General features: G+C 36.6%; 1 protein-coding gene across 13 annotated transcripts in view; it reads right to left on the reverse strand.

Moving 5' to 3' along the window:
* Positions 1 to 24388, reverse strand: part of SOX6 (SRY-box transcription factor 6) — a 366958-nt gene that overhangs the window by 136934 nt on the left and 205636 nt on the right. For all 13 annotated transcript variants that reach the window (XM_062576052.1, XM_062576050.1, XM_062576051.1 and 10 more), the window contains 2 exons: positions 4312 to 4484; positions 600 to 668 (listed from right to left, as the gene is read on the reverse strand). In XM_062576052.1, coding sequence (XP_062432036.1) covers positions 600 to 668; positions 4312 to 4484 — 242 coding nt within the window. The remainder of the gene's footprint in view (positions 1 to 599; positions 669 to 4311; positions 4485 to 24388) is intronic.

Below are 24388 nucleotides of genomic sequence, written 5' to 3' on the forward strand. Positions count from 1 at the left end.
ATCAGCAATGCCTGTACACACATCACTCTCCATATATACCATATTTACTTGCATATATACCTGAGGAAAGGTCTATATGCACAAGACTAAAGCAGGCTCTGAGTAGAGGCACAGACAACCTCCAGAACACTCCCAAATCTGTGATGGTAGAAGGAACGCTTCAGTGTCTATTGTCCTATTCTATAGCTGTTTGCTTTAGTTAATGAAGCTGAAAACATTCCAACATTCCCTGTGTTTGCCATAATAACTTTTTCCTTATTAAGCCAATTTTGCCTTTGTAGAAGGAAATCTATAAATAATAATTGAAACTCTGCTTTTACTTCATAGAATATAAATCAAATTGATTGCAGATTTCGTAATTAAATGGCAAGACTTGAGGGATAATTCATAACTTTCAGAAAAAAACTTTGCTTATTAAATAAAAGCTCGTTCCACCAAAAAGATGTTTGACAATAATTTTCAAAGGCACAAGGACCCTCCATAAAGAGCATCTTTACTGAGACTTATTAGTAAAGCATGTGACTGCTTTATTTTAGATCCTTCCTCCTCCATAAATGGAAGTTAAGTATAATCAGAAGAGAGCAATAAAATACACTGACCTGAATTTGCTGCTGCAGTAGATTGATTTTGTGCTGCTGTTGCAGAAGTTGCTGCTGTTGTCTTGCAATCTATTAGAAATAAAATTTCCATTAAATTAAAACAGTAATATTGAAACTTCAATATTATTGAGTGAAAAAATTTTATTAGCTATTTTTCGTTATATGTTTATTGAACGTCTTTTTAAAAAAAAAAATGAAGACTATTTTAGAGGTACCTGTACAAATGATGTAAACACGATACAACAAATGAAACAATGATTAAACATGATGTAAACAAATGCAATATGCAAATGTGGCTATCCAGTAAGAAATACTTATTTTAAGCACACAGGCCTCAACTCAGCAAAGCTCAGAAACACAGGCTTAGTTGTGTGCATGTGAATAATCTCATCGCTATTCAACAGAGCATTTAAGCCTGTGGTGAACTCTGACTATGATACATTACTGTTAGCTACAACGGGAATGAAACACATGCTTAAAATTAAGTGCTTTGCTGAATGGGGATGGGATTACTCAGGTGCTTAAGGTTAAACACACATTTTCCTGCTTTGCCGATCTGTAGCCTTAGCTAGCATTTATAGATGTTTCACTATTCAGCTCAAGCTCTTAGGGCAAGCTTCTCTAACTTCATTCACAGTGAGCAGTATGTTACTTCTCCTGCTAGTCTCAAAATTTTCCTTGGAACTACTCAAGGCAGTGGAGTCTTATTCCGTGTCAAAGACAGCAGTACTCGATGCTCAGTAACTCGTCCTCAACACGATCCTGTCAAACACATAGATATTCCTGCTCTCTGTTTGTCGTTTCAGTAAGGGATCTGCAAAGGTAAAGGCTTAACGTATCGCTCCTCTGACACGAGTGGGAGGAAGCAAAGGTTCAGGGCAGGGAGACTAACACGGGAGAAGCTCCCGCCGGGCTCCTCTGCTCCCGCCCGGCCTCCAGACGCAGCACTCGGGAGCAGAGAGGAAAAGGCTCCTTCCCCCAGGCCGCAGAGCCGCTCGCGCTCGCAGCGGCACCGACTGCTGTAACAACGGGGAAGGAGCTGCGGGAGCCGGCTCAGCGACTGGAGTCTGCTTTCGAAGGGTGACTGCTCAGCAGGCTGAAGCAAGGATTAGATTTGTGTTTCCTAGAAACCCCAGCTCAGCAATTTTGCTACCTTCATTTCTCAAGTATAATTTCCCCTCCTATAAATATTTCTTGAGAGCGGAGAAACCACATAAAACAGCATGAAGTTGGTGACAAAGGTAATCTGGTCACTTGAGTCCATCATTTCAGCCCTGGCAATAATCCTTATTGTCTCCTTCCCTTTCCTCTTTCTAGTATGCTCACTCACTCACTCTCTCTCTTTGATGAAATATATAGTTTAATAATATATTAAGTGCACGTATTTTAATTCTGAGAAAGCTAAGTAAAATGTTTCTTAGATAAAGAAATTACAGTAAGTGTAGCAAGGTTCATTTGAAAATAAACAATCACATAGCCTTAGTGCAAACTGTTCAGATAAAGCACCTCATAAGGAATCGGCAGGTACGTGTTAGCAGCTTGTAATCGTGCACACATAGAGATCAAGTTCGTTATTTCCTTAATCTCTCACACTTTGTTGCCTGGAAATAGTTCTGGGTCTTTTTTTTTTTTTTTTTTTTTTTTCTACAGCTACAATTAAAATTCACTTTTGTGTGGGGGATCAACACAAAATCCATACATATTTTAAGCCTTACATATGGCCTCAAAGAAACAAACTGATCTCCATGTGTTACTGCGCCTGGGATCAGGGCAAAGTGCTGCTCAGAAAAGGAATCAAGCCACTATCAGAGTCTGCTATGCTGATGCTCATAGTAGGGATCAAACACCCTTTATAAGCTCGGTGTTCAAATATTTCTGGACAAATCTTGCAGTAAAATGAATTACAGCATGGTGAATGAGTACTGAGAATCAGGCCCTAGTCTGCTAATGAAAAAGCTAGCTCAAACAGGGCTGCCTGTGTGACTAGGTAATATAGGGGCAGCTCCTAACATCTCGGGGCTTCTTGTAATTATTGTCAGAACTGTGGTCAGCAGCAGCGCCTGTGCTTGGAAAAGCAGCTGTAATGGTAACTCTGCTACAGAAACACCTGTACGAGCGCCTGAGCACCGTTTTTAATTGGTAACATACCGAGTGCGCTATTCCGTCTCGGGACTGTAGCGCCTGTCACTAAAGATAAGTTCTGGCAGGTTTCTGTCCTTGTTGCCCCTGCTGCTTATATCTCAGAGAAGTTAATCGAAAAATAATTGTGATACTCAGCTTCAGAAAGGAATTGCAGGCAATTACACATTGCAACCAGACACCGAATGGAATGCCATCATGATCATTCTTTCTGACAGTTGTATGTTTTTCACAGATATATACTATCTTAATTTGAGAGTTGTTTGGAGCTGCTGGTGACCTGGCTGCTACTTTGCATAGTAAGTCAGAGCCAAGGCAATGGTGAGCTCTTTGTTTACTTTGTGTGAGTAAAGGCACTGATCTGCTCAAGTTTGGACTGCTGGTCAAACAGTTTTGTAACTGTTTGTACAATTTAATACCATTTGAACATTCATTTCCTGAAAAAACAAAAATATACCACTAGACATCTAATGTCAATGATCCTCTTAGACTGAACAGTACTGCTAGAAAATGTATCCAACACACTGCAATGCAATTACCATTGCATAGTCTAGATGTATAAGCTTGACAAAGTAAAGAAGGGTACAGAAGCACCATGTGGCTCAAATTCTGAATTTTATTTGCCTATCGGTTGAGCTACATGCTCGCTTCATTGAGCATGACAACCTAGTTTTAAGTGTCATTTAATTTTCATTTTGAAATATAATTACAAAGTGTTCACTGTAAGATATCACTCGTCTGCAAATGTGTCAAGATTAATTTGTGCTAGCTTATTCACAAGTGTCAATAGTTAATTACTGTGTCATCTCTGGATGGCTAAATGACATTCTAACTTCTGATTTTTTACAGTGTTCCTTTATGTTATTTTCCATTAGGGGATGAATCCATATTCCTACATGTGGGCAAATACTCAAGCACATAAAATATCAGACGTCACAACTCATTAAAATCAACAGAGCATATATTGCTGTATATATCCTATAAAATACGTTTAACTGAAAAGATAATTCTAGTAATAATGTCAGATTCCTAAAAAACACACATTAATTTGGATCTGTCTGATCTAATGCCTATGGGACTAGTGTATGGGATCAGTGCTGTCACACTTTTGCACAAAGAGAAGAGAATGGCTCTTTGGACAATTGGCCCTTTAAAATAAGGTTTGTTTGTTTGTTATTGGGGGAGGTTAAGATATTTGAAGCTTTGGGAGTTGTTAAGGGTTTCCTATTCAATTATTTTCTTGTCAAAGACAGGAAGAGTTAAATAACGCTTATACTCTGGTTTATTAGTAACTCCCAAAACTACATCTCAGCGCAAGCTGCAGGAACTGCAAAATCTATCAAGCGAAATCATTGTAGCAATGAAATTATTTGAATTTCCACACCCACTTTTCTCTCAGGGTCCTACAATATTTTTCTCTTTATGGTAAAAACAGCAATTTCTGAAGATATTTAAGCTCTTTTAACAACAACAACAAAAAAAAAAAAGATGAAAGGAAGCACCAAGCAGAACAATGTTTATGATAAGCATTCTGCATGAAACGTTTTCACAGGTTTCTTTCTGGGAGCCTCACCTGTTCTTGCTGCTGGCGAGCAAGGTCCATTTGCTGCCGTTGTTTTTCAATTTGTGAAGCTGCCAGCTTTTTCTGCTCATCGTGGGCAGCCAGGAGCTGCTCCCGTAAGCTGATCAGCTGGGTGATCATGGTAGAGAGCTGTCGCTCTTTTTCTGCCAGGCTTTCTGGTGTACCTAAATGTGCAGGAAAGATGTACTGTAAATATGAGATAGACAATAGTTACCTAACAATATTCACAAAAACCTGGCTGAAGCACCAACATGCTTATTTCAACCGGCAGTTTGAATATACATTTTTCTAGCAAATCCCAAAACATTTTAGCACATAGCTTTGCTTGTGCTCTAAGCAGTAGAGTCTATAAAAAAAATTGAAGCAGAAGAGAGACTGATATAGAGTATTTCTTTTTCTGATAGGAGTAATTAACAATGCATTGTGTACAAATCCCTGAATCCTTTCCATCTGAACCTCCCCGATGTGATTAATATATTCTGTATTACTGTTCAGTTTACTAAACGTAGTTTTCTTTCACTTAACGTATTATGTTTTTTAAAAATACATAGAAATGTTAAAATACATATAAAAAAGATGCTGTTCAGTGAAAAAAACAGTTTAATAGTTTTTTGATCATTTTTCTAAAATACGTGTGTATATAGTGGGTCATTCAAGTAATGTAATCTTTGGTTATGGAATATATATTAAAAATGAGCTATCTTGTCCCTAAGAGGAATTGCTAACCTAAGAAAATGACTTAAAAATTTTCATTTAACTTTCAAAGTTTACTCTGTAGAGAGTATCTAATTAATATGAAACTACGGTACATTTATTCTTTGCACTAATGATGCCTAACAGTCTGTTTATGGGTAAATTGCATGGGTCTCCTAAGTAAAGAGTACAGGGTCCTTCTGCAAATCCATCCAAAAACATTCTGTCTTACGCACAAACATATTAGTCTGTCACAAGCAGCAATGTTAGCTCCCGTATTTGAACCTCACAGTGTTTTTGCCCACGGGAGCACCGCAGACCCACAGCGCTGTAACAGGCAGCATGATTAGGGTAAGGCAGAGGTTCAGGAATATAGGAATAGGAATATGGGAAAGAGGTTTACAATTGGGCATGGGATAAACAAACCAATTGCACCTTGTACAGAAGAACCGAGAGCTAGAGAGGAAGCCAACCAAATCAAGACCTAGTCAAGACTGTTAACTGCCCCAGTGATAAGAGAAGTGTCATAAGAAGGCAGGGGGTATTAGCGTCCTTCTTTTCCTCCATTCACAATAGAGGATTGTGATAAAGAAGTCACAGGACTTTTTGAAGAGGAAGAAAATGTGTGAGGAACAGGACCTGGGAGGGAATGGAGAAACTGTCACCAAAATTATGACTCCACCTTCTTCCCAGGGGTAAGATGAATATCTTCTAGGGAAGAGAAGAAAGAGGTTGACAAGTTTCATAAGGAGAGGGAAAACAAAACAGACTCCTGCCAAGCAGGTCACAAACTCAAGACGCTCTACTACTTACACCATGCTATGACGGGACTAATATTATTCTTAAATAGACGTTCATTTGCAAAAGTAGCATACAAAAAAACCTTCTATCTCTACATTTACTGTCTGTGGAAGAGAAATTGCATGGCTTAAGTCATTCACTCTAAACAAAGCAAAGCTCCAGAACCAAAATGTAACCATTCTTTTGAACATTTCTTAATTGCACTTTATAACATAATGAAAGTATTAAAAGCATTTAATTTCTTAGCCTCTACTAATAATCTTCGTTTCAAAACAGTCTGCACAAACTGATGTCTGAGTACCCTGTAGTGACAAATCTTAACTCAGTATACATGTGACGCAGGCCTCTGTTTGACAAGGAAACAGGAATAACTTCTCAAGTCTTAGTGGAAATTTTAGAAATGGTTAGAAAATTGCTCAGTCACTAAAAGTATGTTTGATGCATGAAATTAAAGCTGAAGGACACTCAACTATTTAACTTATTGCAAAACTTCTGTGTGATACAAGCAGTTAAAACAATAGAACAGAGTTCTCCCAAAAGCTGTTTCGAAATAAAATAAAATAAAATAAAATAAAATAAAAGGCAGGGGAGAGCAGTGATTTGAAGTCTAGCACGTAGGTAGCCAGCAGAAGGGAAGGTGCTGCCTTCCTTCTCCTTTCTTCTGCCTTGCCAGGATCCCTTAGACTGTGCTGAACTCTACGCTATTGACATTGTTGACATCAGTCCAATTTTCTGTGACTTCCACATAGACTTACCTTAACCCTCTAAAATTCAAATATGATTAAAATTTGAAAATTTTGCACCATATATCAAGGGTTATTTAGATGCTTTTGAGTATATTGTTGTATACTAAAATTTATTTTCATGCATAAAAGATTGTACTAGCAAAGAAAAAGCCACTGACTCACCCACCATACCTAGGAAACATCGATTATTCCCACTATTTTAGAAAGCCAGTGTGAAGCAACCTGCTGCCTCAGATGATACTTATTGCCATTCACTGCCACCTGGGAAACCATAGCTTGAGACTTTCACATCTGTCCAGCAGCTTTGGAGTAGTGATGCAGCCTCAGATCTGAGAGTCACAAAATATTTTATACACCCAAGGCAGTTATCTATCTCCTGCTCTGTTTCCATATTATTCTGTATACTTATATTTGCTTGATAACATGGATAGAAAGTTATCAGAAACGATGACTTGATTATTTTGTTATGATTAGTTAGAATTGTTCAATAAAGTTGCAACAAAGCAAAGGTCACTTCTTTTTCTTTTTCTGAATTTTATATTGCAGCAGGCATAAGTAACTGTTCTTATTCAGGAACTTATTCAGTAATTGGGTTTGTTTCCTGCCCCTCTCCCCCCGCTCAAGAGAAACACATCTAAAATGAATGACCCCATTTAAAGTCCTCTAGTCTTTAATTTGTTCTATGCCATGTAACCCAACAACAGGATTAGAACTGATGACCACAAAACGTACACTGTGCTCTGGGAAAATAATGAGACCTCCATGAAGCTGCAAGACACCTAAATGAACACTGCTTAAGACATGAAAAAGCATAAGAGGCAGCATGTTGGTTGTATGAACAGTGTGTGGGGAGGTATAATTTAATTTTAGACTGGAAAATCTCAACCATTATTTTACAGTTTAAATACCAATAAAAGACAACTTGCTCAGAATGCAGACCAGATTGAGCTGATCTGGCTGGGCCAAGAGAGGTCATCAGTAGCTGTGTGTCATCATCATCTGTTTTGCATCCACTTACTGCAGCAAGCAATGAGACTCCTGAAATCATTACCAGTAAATAAACTCTTCTGCTGACTATAAGATATAAATAAATAAAATAAAAATATAGCTATCTGTAAAATGTATTTGCCATAAAAACAGATAAAACAAAAAGCTTAGTAAAAAAATATACAGTAAACATGCCAGCTTCCATAAATGTTATATATCGTAGCTCTCTTTCTCTGTTCTAATCCTATTCTCTTACTCCAAAGACAGCAGTGCATTTTTTTTCCATGGGGTCTTCCTTATCCCCAAAACACATTTGTCTTGAGTTTCTCTCAGATTTGTCAGGTGGATCAGTGCTCCCCAGGGCCTGCTCCATCTGAAGTATTTTAATTTGACTAAACACCTGATTTATTTTATCTCTCCGATGAGAAAGGCAGTTTGTCTTAATAGAGCCTGTCAGCCTACAGTCCCATTCACAGCAATTTACAGGCAGCCAGGGATGCTGGAAAAGAAGAGTGCTGTGATTCTGTATTTTATCCTCCTCCAGAAAGCACCTAAAAGCAGCTATTCACTGCTACTGCATGTGGCATTTTAGAACTGAATTAGCTTTTTATTCAAGTAACTACACTTGTTGTGAATAGCTTATCTGTAAAATTGCTACATTCACTACTGATTTTATTAACCTTTGGCTCTATCACAAAATGGTCTTCAGTTAGGAAAGACCTTTAAAATTGACAGATTTTTCTTAGGGGTCTTTATTTCAGTGACTTCAAATATTCTGAATTTGATCCATTGACTCTCTTTACCAGCAGTATTTAAAATTTTGAGTATTAATGAGAAGTCAATGGTGTTTAAGGACTTTTAAAAAATGAAAATGAAACAATTATTCTCATCAAAAGTTCAGAAAAAATAGTTATTATTTGTGATAGTCCTTAGGATATGTATTCTTGCCTTCATGCTTACAATCGTAAACTGGAAAATAATAGTACCAACACTTCATTTTTTCTTTGTGTTTATTGTTTTGCTTTTTCCTCTCGATTTGAGCACAAATTGAGGTAAAATGGTCAACTGAACAGAACCAATGCATCAAAGAGAACTGTTGAGAAAGTCTGGTCACAGGTCAATCTAACCAGGAGTGAGAAAATAAAACACAGCTATAAATCTACTCAAAAAGAGAGAAAAGATCAACTAAACTCTACTTGTAAACTAAGATTACATTTTGAAAAAGTTCTGTTTATGGCAAAAACCTATCTTTCAAATTAAAACACCACTCAATTTCTAGCATACAAAGTACTGTGAAGATCACCATATTTCTTGCAGCAAAATGCATTTTAAAAAAAAATCACAAAAATCACATCCTGCACTGTTATCTGCCTAGATCTAGGTATTTCAAAAAAGATTAAAAATATGGTATCCCATAACTACAGATACAGAATACAACTGTACTTCCTAAATAAATCTCTGCTTTACCATCTTACAGCACTTCCATTATCTCTGTTCCTTCTATTACCTCTTAATGTACATTCAGTCTATATACAGATGTATCTGCATGTCAGCATAAGAGGCTATTCAATGTTAAATTTGGAACTGTCCTTGTGGCAAGCTGTCATGATATAGAGACAGAGTAATAACTTCTGGTAACGGAAAAAATAAGCAGGAATAACAAAGAATAGATTTCTCAACCGACAGAGTATAATTTAAACCAATCTCTTTGACACTCAGCAAAAGAAAGTAAGCTAAAATCACATATTCTATCAAGTTAATAGAAGGCAAAATAATAGTATCACAAATAAAATTTAAAGGCCTGATCTGAAGCTTGCTGAAGTGGGATTCTTGGCTGCGAAGTGCTATGGGTTCTTGAATGTGCTTGCCTTAGTTTCCCCACATGTACACAAAGCAAAATACTACCAATCAGACATTTTTATGCCCAGTTAGTTAATGCTTCTGAAGTGCTTGGAGATCTTCGCATGAGTCCCTACACAGCTGCAAAGTATTATCAGTTCTCTTGAATTCTGATTCGCATAAAGCCTTAAAAATATCATCCCTGTTTACATACCACATCTGAATTAACTTTTGTGCTGTACATCTATAGGAAATACAAACTAATACACCACAAACAATTATTCCTGTTGTGTTTCAGAACAAACAGATGATACGAATTTTATGAAATCAGAAGACAGAAATGCAAGAAAGAAGTGGGGACTTTGCCAGAAGCTAAGAAGGGTTTTAAGTCACATAACTGCAGTTCCAAAGTATCATCAATGATAGCAATTCAACCACCAATCAAAAATCATTTTGAATCACGTTAAGTAATTTCAGCATTAAAAAAAAAAATGTATGAATCAATTCCTCTGTCAGGTGGGTATTTTTTTTTTTATGGACACTGTTTGAGAAGAAAGCAAAAACACAATGCTAAACATAAAAGAAAGTGCATTTGATCTTAGCTGCCCAGAGATAACCTGGTTAAACCACTCTATCTAACACGGCAATCGCAGCACACATCAGATAGGCTGTGATGTCTCTACTTCACAGGCTCTGTCCAGCGTTTAGCATTTACCCTTTTTTGATTGGGTCACCTTTTAAATGCCACAAAATAGGGCAGCAAAAGTCAACAAAAACAAACAGGGAAAACAGAAGAAAGTAACAATCTAATGGAAGGCCTCGGGAGATAAAAGTCACTTTGCGAGGGCTGCCTGACTAAGGAGCTCCCTTCTCAGCGTAATAGCATCTAATTTGAGTTCCAACTCCAACAGCAGTTTAAAAAGCTTTCCACTCTAAAGGGCCCCAAGTGCATCATAAAGATAAAGCATCTCAGTAGAAACCAACCACAAAGACCTCTATTATCTTATCAGTCTTTGGTTACAACAGCTGAACCAATATGACTAAGTTCTGAATGACTTTTTTCCCCCTTCTTTTCATAACACTAGAATACTGGAATTTCTTTATTTCATGATCAGTTAGCAATTGTTGATGTTCCCATATGCTACTGTCCGGTCCTTAGTCAATAAAAAGTTTTATAAATGCTTCCATTGTGCTTTGTAGCATCCTCGTGCAGAAGGCTGCCCAGAAAACATGTCTAGCATGCAAACCACAGCGGATAGCTTCTCTAGTGAAGGTGTGAGATTCCCCCTCCCTTTGTGACTCACAACAGCTTTGTGTGTTAAGAAAAGATAATATCCTAAGTACGCAGACAATAATGGGAATTTTAGTAGAATATTAAGAATATTAGTAACTATCAAAAACATTTGGTAGAGCAAAATCTTTTTTGTCAGATTCAGAAAGCTAAAACACGGCTTAAGCTAACTTTGCTTATGACAAGGATAAAAATGCTTGACTAATGATCTGCAGGATTCTTCCTAGTTTCAAATACACTAAATCTCATTTGCTTAAGCCCTTTCTTAGATATCAGTAATCAGAAAACAATGATGTGATTTATAGAACAGGGAAGTTTCAATGTAATCCACAACTCACCATGGTCAGACTATCTTTTCTAGACCAGCAATAAAATTGCAGGTAGTAGAGTGAGGATAAAATGATTTTAGCAAGGTCCTTATACCTCTTCATTTTCCCCTGTCAGTACACCTAGGTATAGGTGAGGGAGCAGGTAGGGCCAACACTGTGACCTCAGGGCTAGCTGTACCCCCGTCTCCACAACCCTCTCTCTGGCCCTGTATAAACTCCTCCACAGGCAAGTCACACAGCAAACTTCAGGGTCCTGGACCCACCATCATTTAGTTTGGATCACACTCTGGCTTTCAGCCAGCCCACACATCCATGCTTCCTAATCACAGAAGAAAGTGGACATGCAGAAGAGCCAATGCCCCTCCAGGTCTCTTCCTGACATCGAGCTGGGCTGGAGACAGGACATGAATGCGCAACCCTAGGCCTAAGTGCCCTCACAAGTTTCCCCTTCATCCCTGCAGCTCTGAGTGTTCATGCTCCAGCGCACCCTGTTTGACCACCTAACCTGTTGGCTGTTTTTCCCTTCAGGGATTCATAAAATCACAGACTGGTAAGATTGGAAGGGACCTCTGGAGGTCATCTAGTCCAACCCTCAGCATAGCCCCGTATGGGGACTGAACCCATGACCTTGGCATTAGCAGCACCATGCTCTAACCAACTGAGCTAAACCTGCCCCCAAATTCTTCTCAAAAGGATTTGCTGTATCTATCCCTTATTCACACTGCTTAAATCACAGAACTGTTTATTCTGCATTAGGAAAAAATAACCCATAGAAATGTATATAGCAATCCAGTCGGCTATTTTTTCTAAAATCTGGCAATGCTCGATGACAACCTAGGCAGGCTTACCTGCTTTAGGATGTCTCAGCAAATACTTGTACCACAGCTGTGCTCCTGCAAATAATCGACCTCAATGTCCCGAGACAATGTTTCTTCGGCCTTTAGCACTTCTTTTCATCGCAGGTATTTGCTGGCCTTCTGTTCTGACTTTGTTTCTCAGCAATTCTCAACTGTTTCCTGAAGAATATCTCATACTGAGATGCTTTCCTGCTTGATTGTTTCACACAACAGTTCTAACCAACTAAACCCGTATATTCAAGAGAAAGCATTGCAGTGATCAGGTCAACTTCAAATATTCATAAATTATTGCCAAATAGCTCCAAAACTGCCAAAGAAAGTAATCTCAGCTAGGAATAAGACTGGACTGCAGAAGCAGTTCCTGATCTATTCATGGGCAGCACAATGATGCACTGTCCCATTTTTGGAGATGTGGTAAATCCACAGTTGAGTCCTAAAATGGAATGGACTGCAGGAATGTAAGAAAGAATATCACGTTAGTCAGTGCTTCAGCCTCCCTTGCCTCCAAACCAGCTCTGAGGGAAACAGAAGAATTTTAAGAAATCTAGTGGAGTTCTTATTCTTTCTTTCACACAGATGAAAAGAACTGTACATGATGCAATCTTCAGTGGACTTTTTAGCTATATTTAGCTATTTTGGTACTATTCAATATATACATAATGTGAACAAGTGAAGAAATGAAAGAAAGAAAGAAGACAAAGAGGGAAGGGGAAGGGGAAGCAAAGTTTTTAGAATGACTCTTAAATTACAGTACTTGTTACCTTACATTTTAAACCAGATCAGAAGTACGTATTATTTCAAATGTTAGTTCATGCACGTGCAAGAAAAAGGAGAACAAAACTTTTGAACAAATTATTCCTAGGCTTTTTCAGCAGCAAACAGAGATACAGTTATAAATGTTCTAGTGATTTCAGTGGTTTAAGATATGGTTCGTATACACTCAGTAAGATCTGTTAAGACTTTATGTGAAAATATATATTATACTTTCTAACAAAAAAGTCACAGATAATCCTTTCTTGCTGAAATGGAATATAATGATACAGCTGAGGCCACAGGCTGCAAGTACTCTGTACAGTGATACAAACACTAAAAGACGATGTAAAGAGAAAAGAAAAATGAGTAGTTTCATTTTGTTAACCGAGAATACTGTAGCCCAGCTACACTGGTGGAAACCAAAATAAAATGAACATGGCAGTGTTATATAGAAAGTAAACTTTGTATCAATATTATTGCCTCTACTAAACTCTTAGCTCCAATAACTAGGACTCCAAAAACTAGGGTGGAAATTTTCCTTATTTGCAACAGTATGAAAACCAATGCCCATATTTCCATAAATACACTGTGTCCATATAGACCAGTCGTATCAAGTGAACCCAGTGTTTCCCCTTTCCTATTATTTTATATCTAAACCTGACTCAAAAGACACTAGTCTTTTCATTAACTTTAGTTGGATTTAGTAATTGTTAGAGGACAAATAGCAGATGCATGAAATAAAAATGCAAATACTTCATCATAGAACATTATGGAATTTTTTTTATAACATTCTATTTCACAGTTTCTTCAAAAATTCATCATATAAGATAGGCAGAAATATTAGCCAAGAAGTCAGGTGACTTAACTAATATTTCAGCCTATCTTACATAACACTGCCCTGGCTTAAATCTGAGGCTACTTTGTCCTGACAGCATCATTTGAGGACAAGTAGAAAAAACTGCACATACTGTTAGAAAAGTTTAAAGAGCTTTCCTACTAAATTCTTAACCCTCATCATGAGCAGCTTATAGCTTAATATGAAACTATAGACGTGAAACTGAGAATGAAGTGTTTACACTGAGTCACATTGCCCTTCTTCTATGTCACCAACACAAGAGCATTTTGCCTTAAATGTTATTTTCCTTTCTGAATTATTCATTCTAATATTTTTTTGACCCCTGTAAACTACTGAACAGAGTTCCACTGCACTATTAGTGGCACTGTATCTTAACTCAGTTAAGTAACCTTTTAGATATTTGAAAGTAATGGGGAACCCCTATCCTTCATTTCTAGAAAATAAGAAAATTATTTTAGTTCTAGTTGGATATTTGCACCTGTGCCTTGATGCAAAGGAACTGATGATCTGACTTAGGAATGTTAAGCCATCTTAAATATATGTGTAATAGTCAGCAGTAAAATGTGTAAGTAAGAATTATTTTGTAACTGCCTCTTTTAGATGTGAAATGAAGATACTTTGTTTTGTTTATATATAATCATAGGTAGTGTCTTTTTTGGAATTACAATGTTGAGAGTCACAACTGATGAGAGTCTGGAATAAGTAGGATCCTTATCAACCAACATGCAAAGATTAGAAGTCTGCTGAAGAAAAAAAATGTAAATGGAGAATTCAGGACTGATTTTGAAATTGCTCCATTTCTTTGATTGTTCTTTCATAACAGCATACAGCTGGATAAAAACATTTTGTTTCAATATTCAATTTTAACTTTAACAACTGATTTCTGGGTACCATAGTACCCTTCAAAATGAATATTTTTTTTTTATGTAAACATGATACAATTCCAAGTGATCTATACAATTTTTCATTCTTTTTAAACTAGTCTCTTTTCCTGTTGCAGTACAAACGCAAAGTAGTGCTTGTTTGGAAGGAAGAGCTCTCCAATTAAAACATGTATCTTCAATCAGAAGGCTGTACTGAATATCTGTTCTAGTAATCTTATTCTGGAAAGAGAATTGTATATGTGCATGCATAAAAATGACTGGGAGGAAGCTGAGTTTAGAGGAAGTTAGTTTAATACTTCTTTTGATGAGTATAGCTCATATGAATTAGTTGACATTAATTTTCTTGTATAGCAAGACTTGCTGTTATTTGTGATTTCTTTAGCTAGTATTAGTCTTTAATAAGAAAGTTTATGCTCCAAAAGAAGCTTTTGCTTATTTGTCCAGTCTTCTTGTATTGTCTAGCCTATAGATTAATAATGGAGATGAAAAAGAATCATATGTTTTAATTAAGTTTTCCATTTTAAACAAGAAGCTACAGAAAAAGAAGCTTTCAGTACTACGTTTTCCTGCTTTTTGTCACACTACTTGCAAAAATAACATGACTCTTCCCTTTAAATAGTGAGAAATAATTTGCCCTGTAATGTCTATAGGAGCATAAATGAGGTGATGATAAGAAAGGTGACAGCTGAAGTAAATACAGTTTTATGCATACTCCTGCACTTGGACACATGTAAAAGCAGTGAAAAAACATGTCACCTTATCTTTCTGAGGTGCTGCTCATGTTTTAAGGAGGATAGCGTGGTGGCTGATATGGAACCTCTACCTGTATGCTAGGAAAATCCATACAGAGGAGGATGAAAATGAATCATTTCCTCTCAAGGGTGCAAGAAGGGGAGAGATCCTCTTCCTAAGCGCCCTGGTAGCTTCCACATTCCAAAGTTTGTTTTTTTTTTCCTCTGTTTTTTATAAAGCGGCTAACAGATTTACACATTAGGAGTCACTCGTTAGGTTTCATAAGCCTTACAGCTAACACTGAGGATCCCCCTCCAAAAACACTCTAGTAATCTTGCCTCTCTTCCTATTCTCAAAATCGTAACCCACATGCTTTCCTGCTGCTGCATCCAGAATGCACACTATACACAGGAGAGAAAACGATGTGCCCCTGTGAAGCATACTCGGACTTACAATATCTTGCAGTTAGTTTTTTTTGTATGTTGTTAAATAAGTTACTTCCGTGAGTTTTTAGTTAGTAGTTATTAGCTACTCCACTCAGAAATGTCTAAATATAAATATGAGGAGTATTAGTACTGCAAGATTTATATACTTTAAATATAAATTTTAATTTTGATCTTAATTACATGTTCATCTTTCATGTCTTACAAATACAAACAAGTATATCAATGAAAAACTTATATTTGCCTCTGAAGATTTTTATTGCCTCTGGTGATAAGTAATGAAGAAGCAAAGTTTATTGCAAAACAAGGACATTAGCATACCCTGTCTATCATGGAAGCTGTAAAGAAGAAACTTCCTACTTCATCTGAGAGGAGACAATTTAGTCAAAAGCCTTTGATATGTATGGAAAAGCAACAACATTTTATAAGCTTAGAATGTACCATCCTTGATGCAAAGCCTACAGAAGTCAGTTGAAGGATTTACACTGATTTCAGTGGGCTTCCAAAGAGGTCTATTGATATATTCATTACTAATGGCATTAGGTGGTCAAAATTGGAAGCTTCAGACTTGTGAATCTTAATATTACTTTAAATTTTATTCAGAATTGAACAAATATAAGTTAAAAGTATTACTTATCTGCCATACAGAACCTGCTCATTTGTAAAACCAATTCAGTAGAGCGTATTAATGTTACAAAAATGTATCAATTTAAGTCTTTTGAACAACAATCTCACTGCAAGGATATGGGAAACAAAACCCCAACAAATAAACCATGCTTCTTGTTCCCTCAAGATTCATTAAAGAAAAGAACAGAAACTCAGTATATTCCAGATCAAATTAGAATTCTATGACTTGCTTGTTGTGCTCCTATGAAATATGCTCCCAAATTATCAATCCAGTTTTCTAACTGTGGAAAAACTCCTAAATCACATTAGCCAGAGCACAAAAGAGGTGCCCTTCATTTACAGACTAAAGTTCCACCCGTACCCTTACAGCGTTCTGGTATAATTATCCTCTAGCCGCAAGCATGACTATGGTTAGCCAGACGTTTCTTAGAAACAGTTAGAAATACAGTTGGAGATTTTCTTATTTCTATTTATTTGTATACCTAGCTGATCACAAACAAAAACATTTAACACAATCCTTCACTACGGAATCACTGATAATGATATTGCTCACAGTCCCAAAGCAGAAAGTGGTATCATGTTATTTTGTTGTGCTCATATAGATGTTCTATAATTCAGAGAGGAACACTCAGAATGAAAATATAAATACTACCTATTTGAAAGACTTAATGTAATTTAATACTCAAAAGCTTGGACTTTAGGCACAACTTCAGGCACAGCCTAAGAGTAGTCCAGAACAACGCTCAGATCATTTCGAGCATATAGAAAACAGATGAAGAGGTTTTTAATCCCATTATAACAGCCTTAAAATTCAAAGCATTATAAATAGTAGTGCAATATCTTTAAGAAATCAGGGACCCCTAATTGTTCTTCTCTCTTTAAGACAATAAAAATCTGTCCAAGTTGTATTTTTGAGTACTTTATTTTTACAGTTAACATGGTTTCATGGTTATTCTTCCCTAAGAACAAAACAGTAAACCTAAAAACACAAATGAAGAAGAAGTAGAAATAGGGAACAGAGCTTTCTATTGAGACTTCTCTCAATTACTTTTGGAAGACAAGCATCTTCCTGTTAAGTATCATATCAACAAATAAGCTGTATCAGGAACAGCATAACCATTGCAACTAGATGCAATGTTTCTGACATATAGTCCTAAAATTTACATCAGTGCAACTGCAATGCTGAGATACTATCAACTAGGTTTAAAGTTGATTGTGACTGCAAAATAATTTTGCACTTAAGCAATGTAACGTAACTCTGAGAATTACAAACATACATCAGAATTTCAGTTCAGCTGCATTTGAAAAGCTCTCAGTTATTTTTCAAAGACTTCTCTTAGACCTTAGATGTCTCTGGATCAGATTTTTAAAGGCATTTAGGTCTCTTTCTATTGCAGACAGATCTCTGGCCATGTTCTCAAAAATATATTAAGCATCTAAGTCTTGCTGAGTCAGATGACACCTTACACTATTTAAAAAATGAGATAGATGTGTCTAAATCACTTAGGTGTCATCTGAGGAAGAGAGCTAAAGTTTCCAATGCATTTTCTTCTGAGGTGGCTCTTCACACAGCGGGCTGCAGAGCCATGGATCATCTTCCTGAAGGATGCTGCGGACGCATAAAGTTTTTACAGGCTCAAGGGGAGACTGGGCAAGTATTTGGAAGAGGGAAGAGAGATTCTGTGGAGTGATACTAAATAAACAAACTGCATCAGAGTCAGGAAAAACCCTGAGCTGAAAATAGTGAGATACTGGGAGCTTAGTGTCAAAGTATTGTATATGCCCTCCCTCTTTTCCCTTGCCTGTGTGTCCATTTATGGCTACTGTTGCAGTCAAATGGATACTTGGTCTGAACTTCTGTGGCTTTTTATTTATTTATTTATTTATTAATCTTTCTAACAAATATTTCTTTGCCATTTTTTCTTAGAATTCTGTGTTTGCACCTCTGGCTTTTCAGACATAGTATTTGATGATTTTTTATTAAGATACATGGGAATTCATAATTATGAGTCAAACAACTATACGTGCTCTAATGTAAAAGGCGTTTCATTTATTTTTATCGTCTCCAGTAATGGTTAGTGTGCATGAGACTTTCGATCTGAGCAAAGATGCATATACATAGGTTTAGTGGATGACATGTTTCAGTCAATACTTTAAGTCGCTCACTTTTAAGTGATGACCTTAGCATTAAAAAAAAGTCTTCAGCTGCACTCTTAAAGCCACTTCTAACACATAACCTTTGATACGGTATGCTGTTATAATTTCAGGCTATCAAACTAAATATAGTCATAAATGGAAATATTGTTGAAGAACTGTTGAAAGATCACACACATTTGGATATCACTTCCTAGAAATCATTAGAACTTTAGTAACTTCGAAGTATCAAGCACTGCATTCATTTACAAATTTTCTAATTTCTTCAGAAAGCTCTTCCATTATTAGCTTGATTATAATGGCAAAGATTAGGTTTTTCTGCTCTTGTCTATGTTACATGCTCTACATCTGGGGGGCTTCAGCAGCTTGCAGCACTTCATTTATACTGTAGGCTCTACACATACAGACAGAAGCCCACATTAGAAGACTGGCTTAGGTAAGCCAATCTTCTCATAAGCATGAACTAATACTAATCTAACAAGTGTCAAGATAATATGGCACCTTTTTCAAGGGAACAGAGATAACTCACATATGCTTATTCACACTTATTTCCATATGCAAAAACACACAAATTTTTGCTAACTTAAATACTCAGTATTACTCCAGGTATTAATTCAGTGTACATAATCCATCTTAACAAATGCAGTGACTTTCTCAATTGCTTATTCAACTGCACAACTTCTGTGTGCCTGTTATGAGATAGCCAATACTGACAAAAAGAGTAGTACTGTAAAAGCCTGATTAAGTATGCATAAAATCATTGCCTCTTTTACCACCTCACCACCTATTTCTCACAGTGTCATTTAAAAATTTCCTTTCAGTCAAGAACATGAAACAAGTATCATATATCCTGAGTTCACAAACAACTGAGAAGTAATTCTTTCAGAGCTCCAAAGGAAAGTGGCGTGTTATTTTAGTTCTTAAAATATAGGCATTTTACAGAGTTTGTTACGGACCATCACAGAAACTGAGTCTATATATTTCACCATTTTGTACAGCAGCAGCAAAACATCTCAGCGGCGCAGTCTTCAGCTCTGGAGCTGACCATGCCGGCCGGACTGCCTACTGCACCGGGAGCTGTCTTGGATCAGTCAAGAGCAGCAGTCTCCTTTTAGGACTATACTGCAAGAGTCTGAGTGTGTCTATCATAAGGAAACCTTTTTCTCCTTTGTGATGACCATTTCATTAAAACAAGCTAACCAATGTTCCTTTTCATTACCTAAATCTTAGCAGTTTTCAGTCATTTTCAAACTTGAGCTTTACATTAATTTCTGTGTGCTTAATGCCTTTAAATATTTTGCATAGGCAAAGCTGTCAGAATGTACATTTCCGATCGCAGATTCAGCTCACATGTAATTAACACCTGTAAGTTGTCTCAGATGATTCACTGATTATCCTCATATAGCCCTTTTCAGCAGTTACAACTGTAATTCAGGAAAGAACTGATTTCCCCTCAGTGTTTATTAGCACATTGAAGTGAAGAGGAAAAGAAAGAGAAGAGACATATCCACCTATGAAGTTAACTAAACCGTAGTCATATGCAGACACTGAATATGGTTTTTTCAAGTCAGCAGAATGACAATTCTCTTTATGGCCTGCCCACAGCCAGTTCTTAGCACTGAGTGTTCTTAGTTGCCTGATGGTGGGATTTGTTATCTGAGTGTCTGTAGAGATCCAAAATGCCTTTGCCACTCACTGTTATCTTGAAAAGTGGCAGGATGTAACCTGATAGCTAAAGTATTTCTCTTTAGAAAAATCCTTAAATTTCAGAAGAAATGAGTACCCTTATCTGTGGCTGAAGTCTATGAGCTCATAAACACACCGTGAAGCCCTTGCGTGATAAAGAAAATAACAACAAAACAGACAACAGAATTAATTAATTTACAAATATGTCCTTAGGCAGGAATCCTCTACTTAATGCAGCACCTAGAAGAAAATCCACAGTCATCCCGTGACTGTTGCAGAACCTTAACAATATGTAGGCAAACATATCTCGGCACCACAGTAAAGCAGTAAAGATAGAAAGAAGTTCTTTCGGTTAAGAGTTAAAAGAATGATTCTTAATGGATCTTAAAAGCAAACCACATACTGGTTATTTTTGCGTACCTTCCTCAGTAAACATCTGTTTGTATTCCCTTGACGTTATCAATCAAATCTTGAAGCCTCTGCAGGCTTTCCCACATTTAGAAAAACTTAAGGTCTGTACACACTACACTGTCTTTTGAAATTCGGCACTTTGAGTCCAACACCTGCATTTTTAACAGCAGATTTTGTTTTAGAACTTCTATTAAGAATACATTCCAGCTTCCAGACAAAACTAACATTTTCTTATGAACAGTTACATTAATGATCAAATCTCAAAACTGAATTTCAAATATAGTGAAACTTGTCTATAAATAATCTTCAGATCTTGAGGTTAGAACTGTGATCCTTATTTCAACAAAACCCATTAGGGCCATATATCAATCTACACTATTTCTGAGTCAAAAGAAATGCAAAAGATGTATCTTCACATATAGCAGTATGTTTAAAAATGTCGGAAATGTCAACCACTTACATACTGTTCATATTATCCCTAATTAATATAAATTGCATTTAATTTCATATCTAGTAAAACATACTGCTGCCCAAAATAAAGACTATAATTTTTATCAGCAATTATTATTACTGATGTATCAACACAATTATTTAAATTCAATGTATATAGAGGCAGAATCCATGCAAGCATTTACAGTTTTTGTTCCCTCTGTGCTTCTTCCCTAATTTTTGTGGCTTGGAGCTCCTCCAGATGCTGTCTCTGACTTTGTGGTTTTGTATTTGAGATCCCATCTCCTGATTCATAGCATTCCTTGATTGACAAACAGATTCAGATATTAAACAAACAGTTACCTGCATGTAATTTGTGTCTGACAGCTGCACTGTTAAGTTTTCCATTCGTGGTGAAACTACTGTTTCAGATTCTATCCATTTCTTGGGTCTCGGAGCCACTGTGTTTGCTAAGTTATTCGGTAAATGGTGGCATATGTGAACTCCACACTGCAAGCTGCACTTCAGATTTTCCCTTTTTCCCTCCCCCTTCATAAAATAAATTATTTAAAAAACAACACAAGGTTTTATATTTCTAAACTGATGTGCCTCCTAATTGAATGCAGAACACTTTCAAACTACTTTCCATTAAAGGCTCACTTTCTTCTGATTTAATGCAGAGTGCAATACCTTCATTGGTAGATTAAAATTGTTTGACTAGAAGTAAAACCTATTATTATATGCTTTTTTAGTGGTTTTGTCTTGTATAATGTAGGATGTATTATGTAAAACGTACCAAACAGGATACACTACAAGCTGCTACTTGCATGCTGCAAACAATCACAGTTTCACTGATAGACTGGGACTTAGCATCTTAAAATTCCCATGGAAATCAAGTGCATTTTAAGTATTAGGTTTGATTATTTAATCAGACAACTTGCATTTTGCCCTGGTTAATTTGGAAGGCTGATAATATTTTACTCATAAAATAATTGTGCACCTGTTGTGATGGAAACCTATTCAAACAAATCTTAATAGGCATGAGGATTCATTCCAGACATGAGTGTGTTAGCCTCCCATTACTGCTATCTACAGGGCAACAAATTTTAAACAGCTATCAAGCAGGTCTCAGCTTAAATTTGTGTAACTGTTAAAGAACATTTCTGACAAAGTGACTAATACTAAACTTAATTCATATCTATGCAGACCAAGGTAAATATTAGGATGTGTAGGTCAAACTAATATTGATTTAAAGAAAAAGAAGGGTTAGAAAAAATATGCATATAATAATACGATTTCAGTGTAAGAGCTAATGGGAAAGCATCATTTCTGATCAAGCTGGCTGGGTAAAAAGCTGTTGATTTATTAACACAGAGGGTAATACCTTCAATGAAATTACGGAATCAGCATAGTTTATACCCTTAATAGATTTCTATTCCTGTTTCTTCTTTTCTGACAGATTTCCTGTGGAAACTGTTTCAGTAAAGCTCTGTTAATTTCCACTAGAACCCCCAGATTCCTGATTACACCAAATTCTTTTTAAAGTTGGTTGGAGGAGGCAAATACAAGGAAAACGAGCCCAATTTGGCTAGATCTGCCCTTTGGCAAAAAACTATCGGATGTCATTGATCAGAAGTGAGGTGTCATAGTTAGACAAGTCAAGACCTCTTGAAAAAAATACTATTAGTTAACCTCTTGTAAAGGGTCAGTTTGTTTGGAGAAGACAAGGACAGCCCTTCTTGTACTTCTGTCTTCTGTTCCTCACTGAGCCTACGCTTGTGAGGCAGCGGCTGTGTCAGGTTGCGCAGGACATTCTTGCTATTATCTGTCGCATGTGAGTTGCCCAGTCATGCTCATACTTTAGTTTTTCTTACCAAGTACTGATGCTATGTCCCTTACATTCGATAGATGCAGTTTCTGACCCATCTCTGGGTCCACAGGGCACTTACATACTTCTTAAGAAAAAAATCTGATATCCTTTGATACCATCAAGGTGTACTCACTGCTCGTAGTGACTCTCAAACATTACCATATCAAGACTCTATTTCAGGAGGGGCTCTCTGCTCAGAAACGGAGTTTAAAACCAACGGAGATGAAAGGGATTGATGCAAAGAGTCTCATGAATCAGGCCCAAAGGCTGTTTTTGCTAGGAATAGGGTCTCTTTCCAAGTGAGGAGGATGATAAGAATGACCAGAATGTGGAACAGCTTTCATACAAGGGATAAAGAAACAGATTTTTACTTTTCAACTTGGAGAAGAGACAACTGAAAGGAATATAAAAAAAAAGATGAACACCTATTCACAGCCCATTATAATACAAGAACCAGCAGGCACTAAATAGAATTACAAGGTAGTAGGTTCCAATACATAGAAGGTGGTATTTCTTCATACAGCATATTGCTAACTGTGGAATTTATGCCCACGGATTTTTCATCTGTCAATTAAAAGGTTCAAAAGCAATTGAACAAATTCATAGATGATAATTCTATTAAGGATCATCAAAGCCAAATGCACCACCTCTCAATCAGGAAGTCCATTAATCACAGATCATGGGAAATTGGAAGAGTATATATTGAGGAAATATATGTTTGCCCTCTCCTTACACCCTTCCCTGGGTTGCCCAGTGTCCACAGAGAAAGCATACCAGTATGTCTTTTATATCTGCTACTCTAAATCACAGATCTCCTCTAATACGAAACTCCTGTTACAGAAGATTGATAAAGGAGCACAACTACAGGTTTCCAGAGAATCCAAACTGATCAGGAAACTTCAGTATGCCTGTATGCATCACTTAAGATAAACGTCTATATTCATTAGTTTATTATAATTTGACTTCGTAAGTCTGTAGTGAGGGAAAAAAAGTGAAAAGCGCTGAAACATAATGAAACACAAGAAATACACGTTCCAATCTTGTTTTATCAATACGGACTCCTATACATGCACTTGCTTTTTCATATAAATAGTATATTTGACTTCAGTAGGAATTTTCTTTTGCTAAAGATAAGAATCTGCATTAGAGACGATGCTGGGCCTTGAGTCAAAAGAAAATTTGCCACTGACATCCTTCAGTCAGAAGATGAGGAAATGGTTAGATGGTTCTTTACTGAGCCAATATCTTTTGACTGCAGTGAAAGGCTGAAGAAAACCCTATTCATTAAAGAAAACAAATGAAAACAAATATTGATATGAAGATTAAAATTAAAAAAAAAAAGATGTGTAATACTGAAAAAAATGCTACAGATAGATGAAAACAGCAAATTTTCAAAGAAGAAAACCTACCTGTAATTTTTTGGTTTATATTCAAACCTTTTTCGGCTAAAAAATTTAAATGGCGTTTGGAAATGAACACATTTTAGTAGCATACATCTTTTTGCCACTACAATGGATCAAATTCCAGGAGGCAGTCTTTCTAGCACGCCCAGTGAAAGTTTTGCTGTTCCAAGTTCCTTACTATTAGCATTACTATCCCTTTTATTCCTTTTTCTCCTGACCAGGTGATATTACTTTCTTAGTACAGTATTTGGGTTGCAAGGAACAGAATATATAAGTG

This window comes from Rhea pennata, chromosome 5, assembly GCF_028389875.1.
Source record: "Rhea pennata isolate bPtePen1 chromosome 5, bPtePen1.pri, whole genome shotgun sequence".
NCBI classification, from domain to species: domain Eukaryota; kingdom Metazoa; phylum Chordata; class Aves; order Rheiformes; family Rheidae; genus Rhea; species Rhea pennata.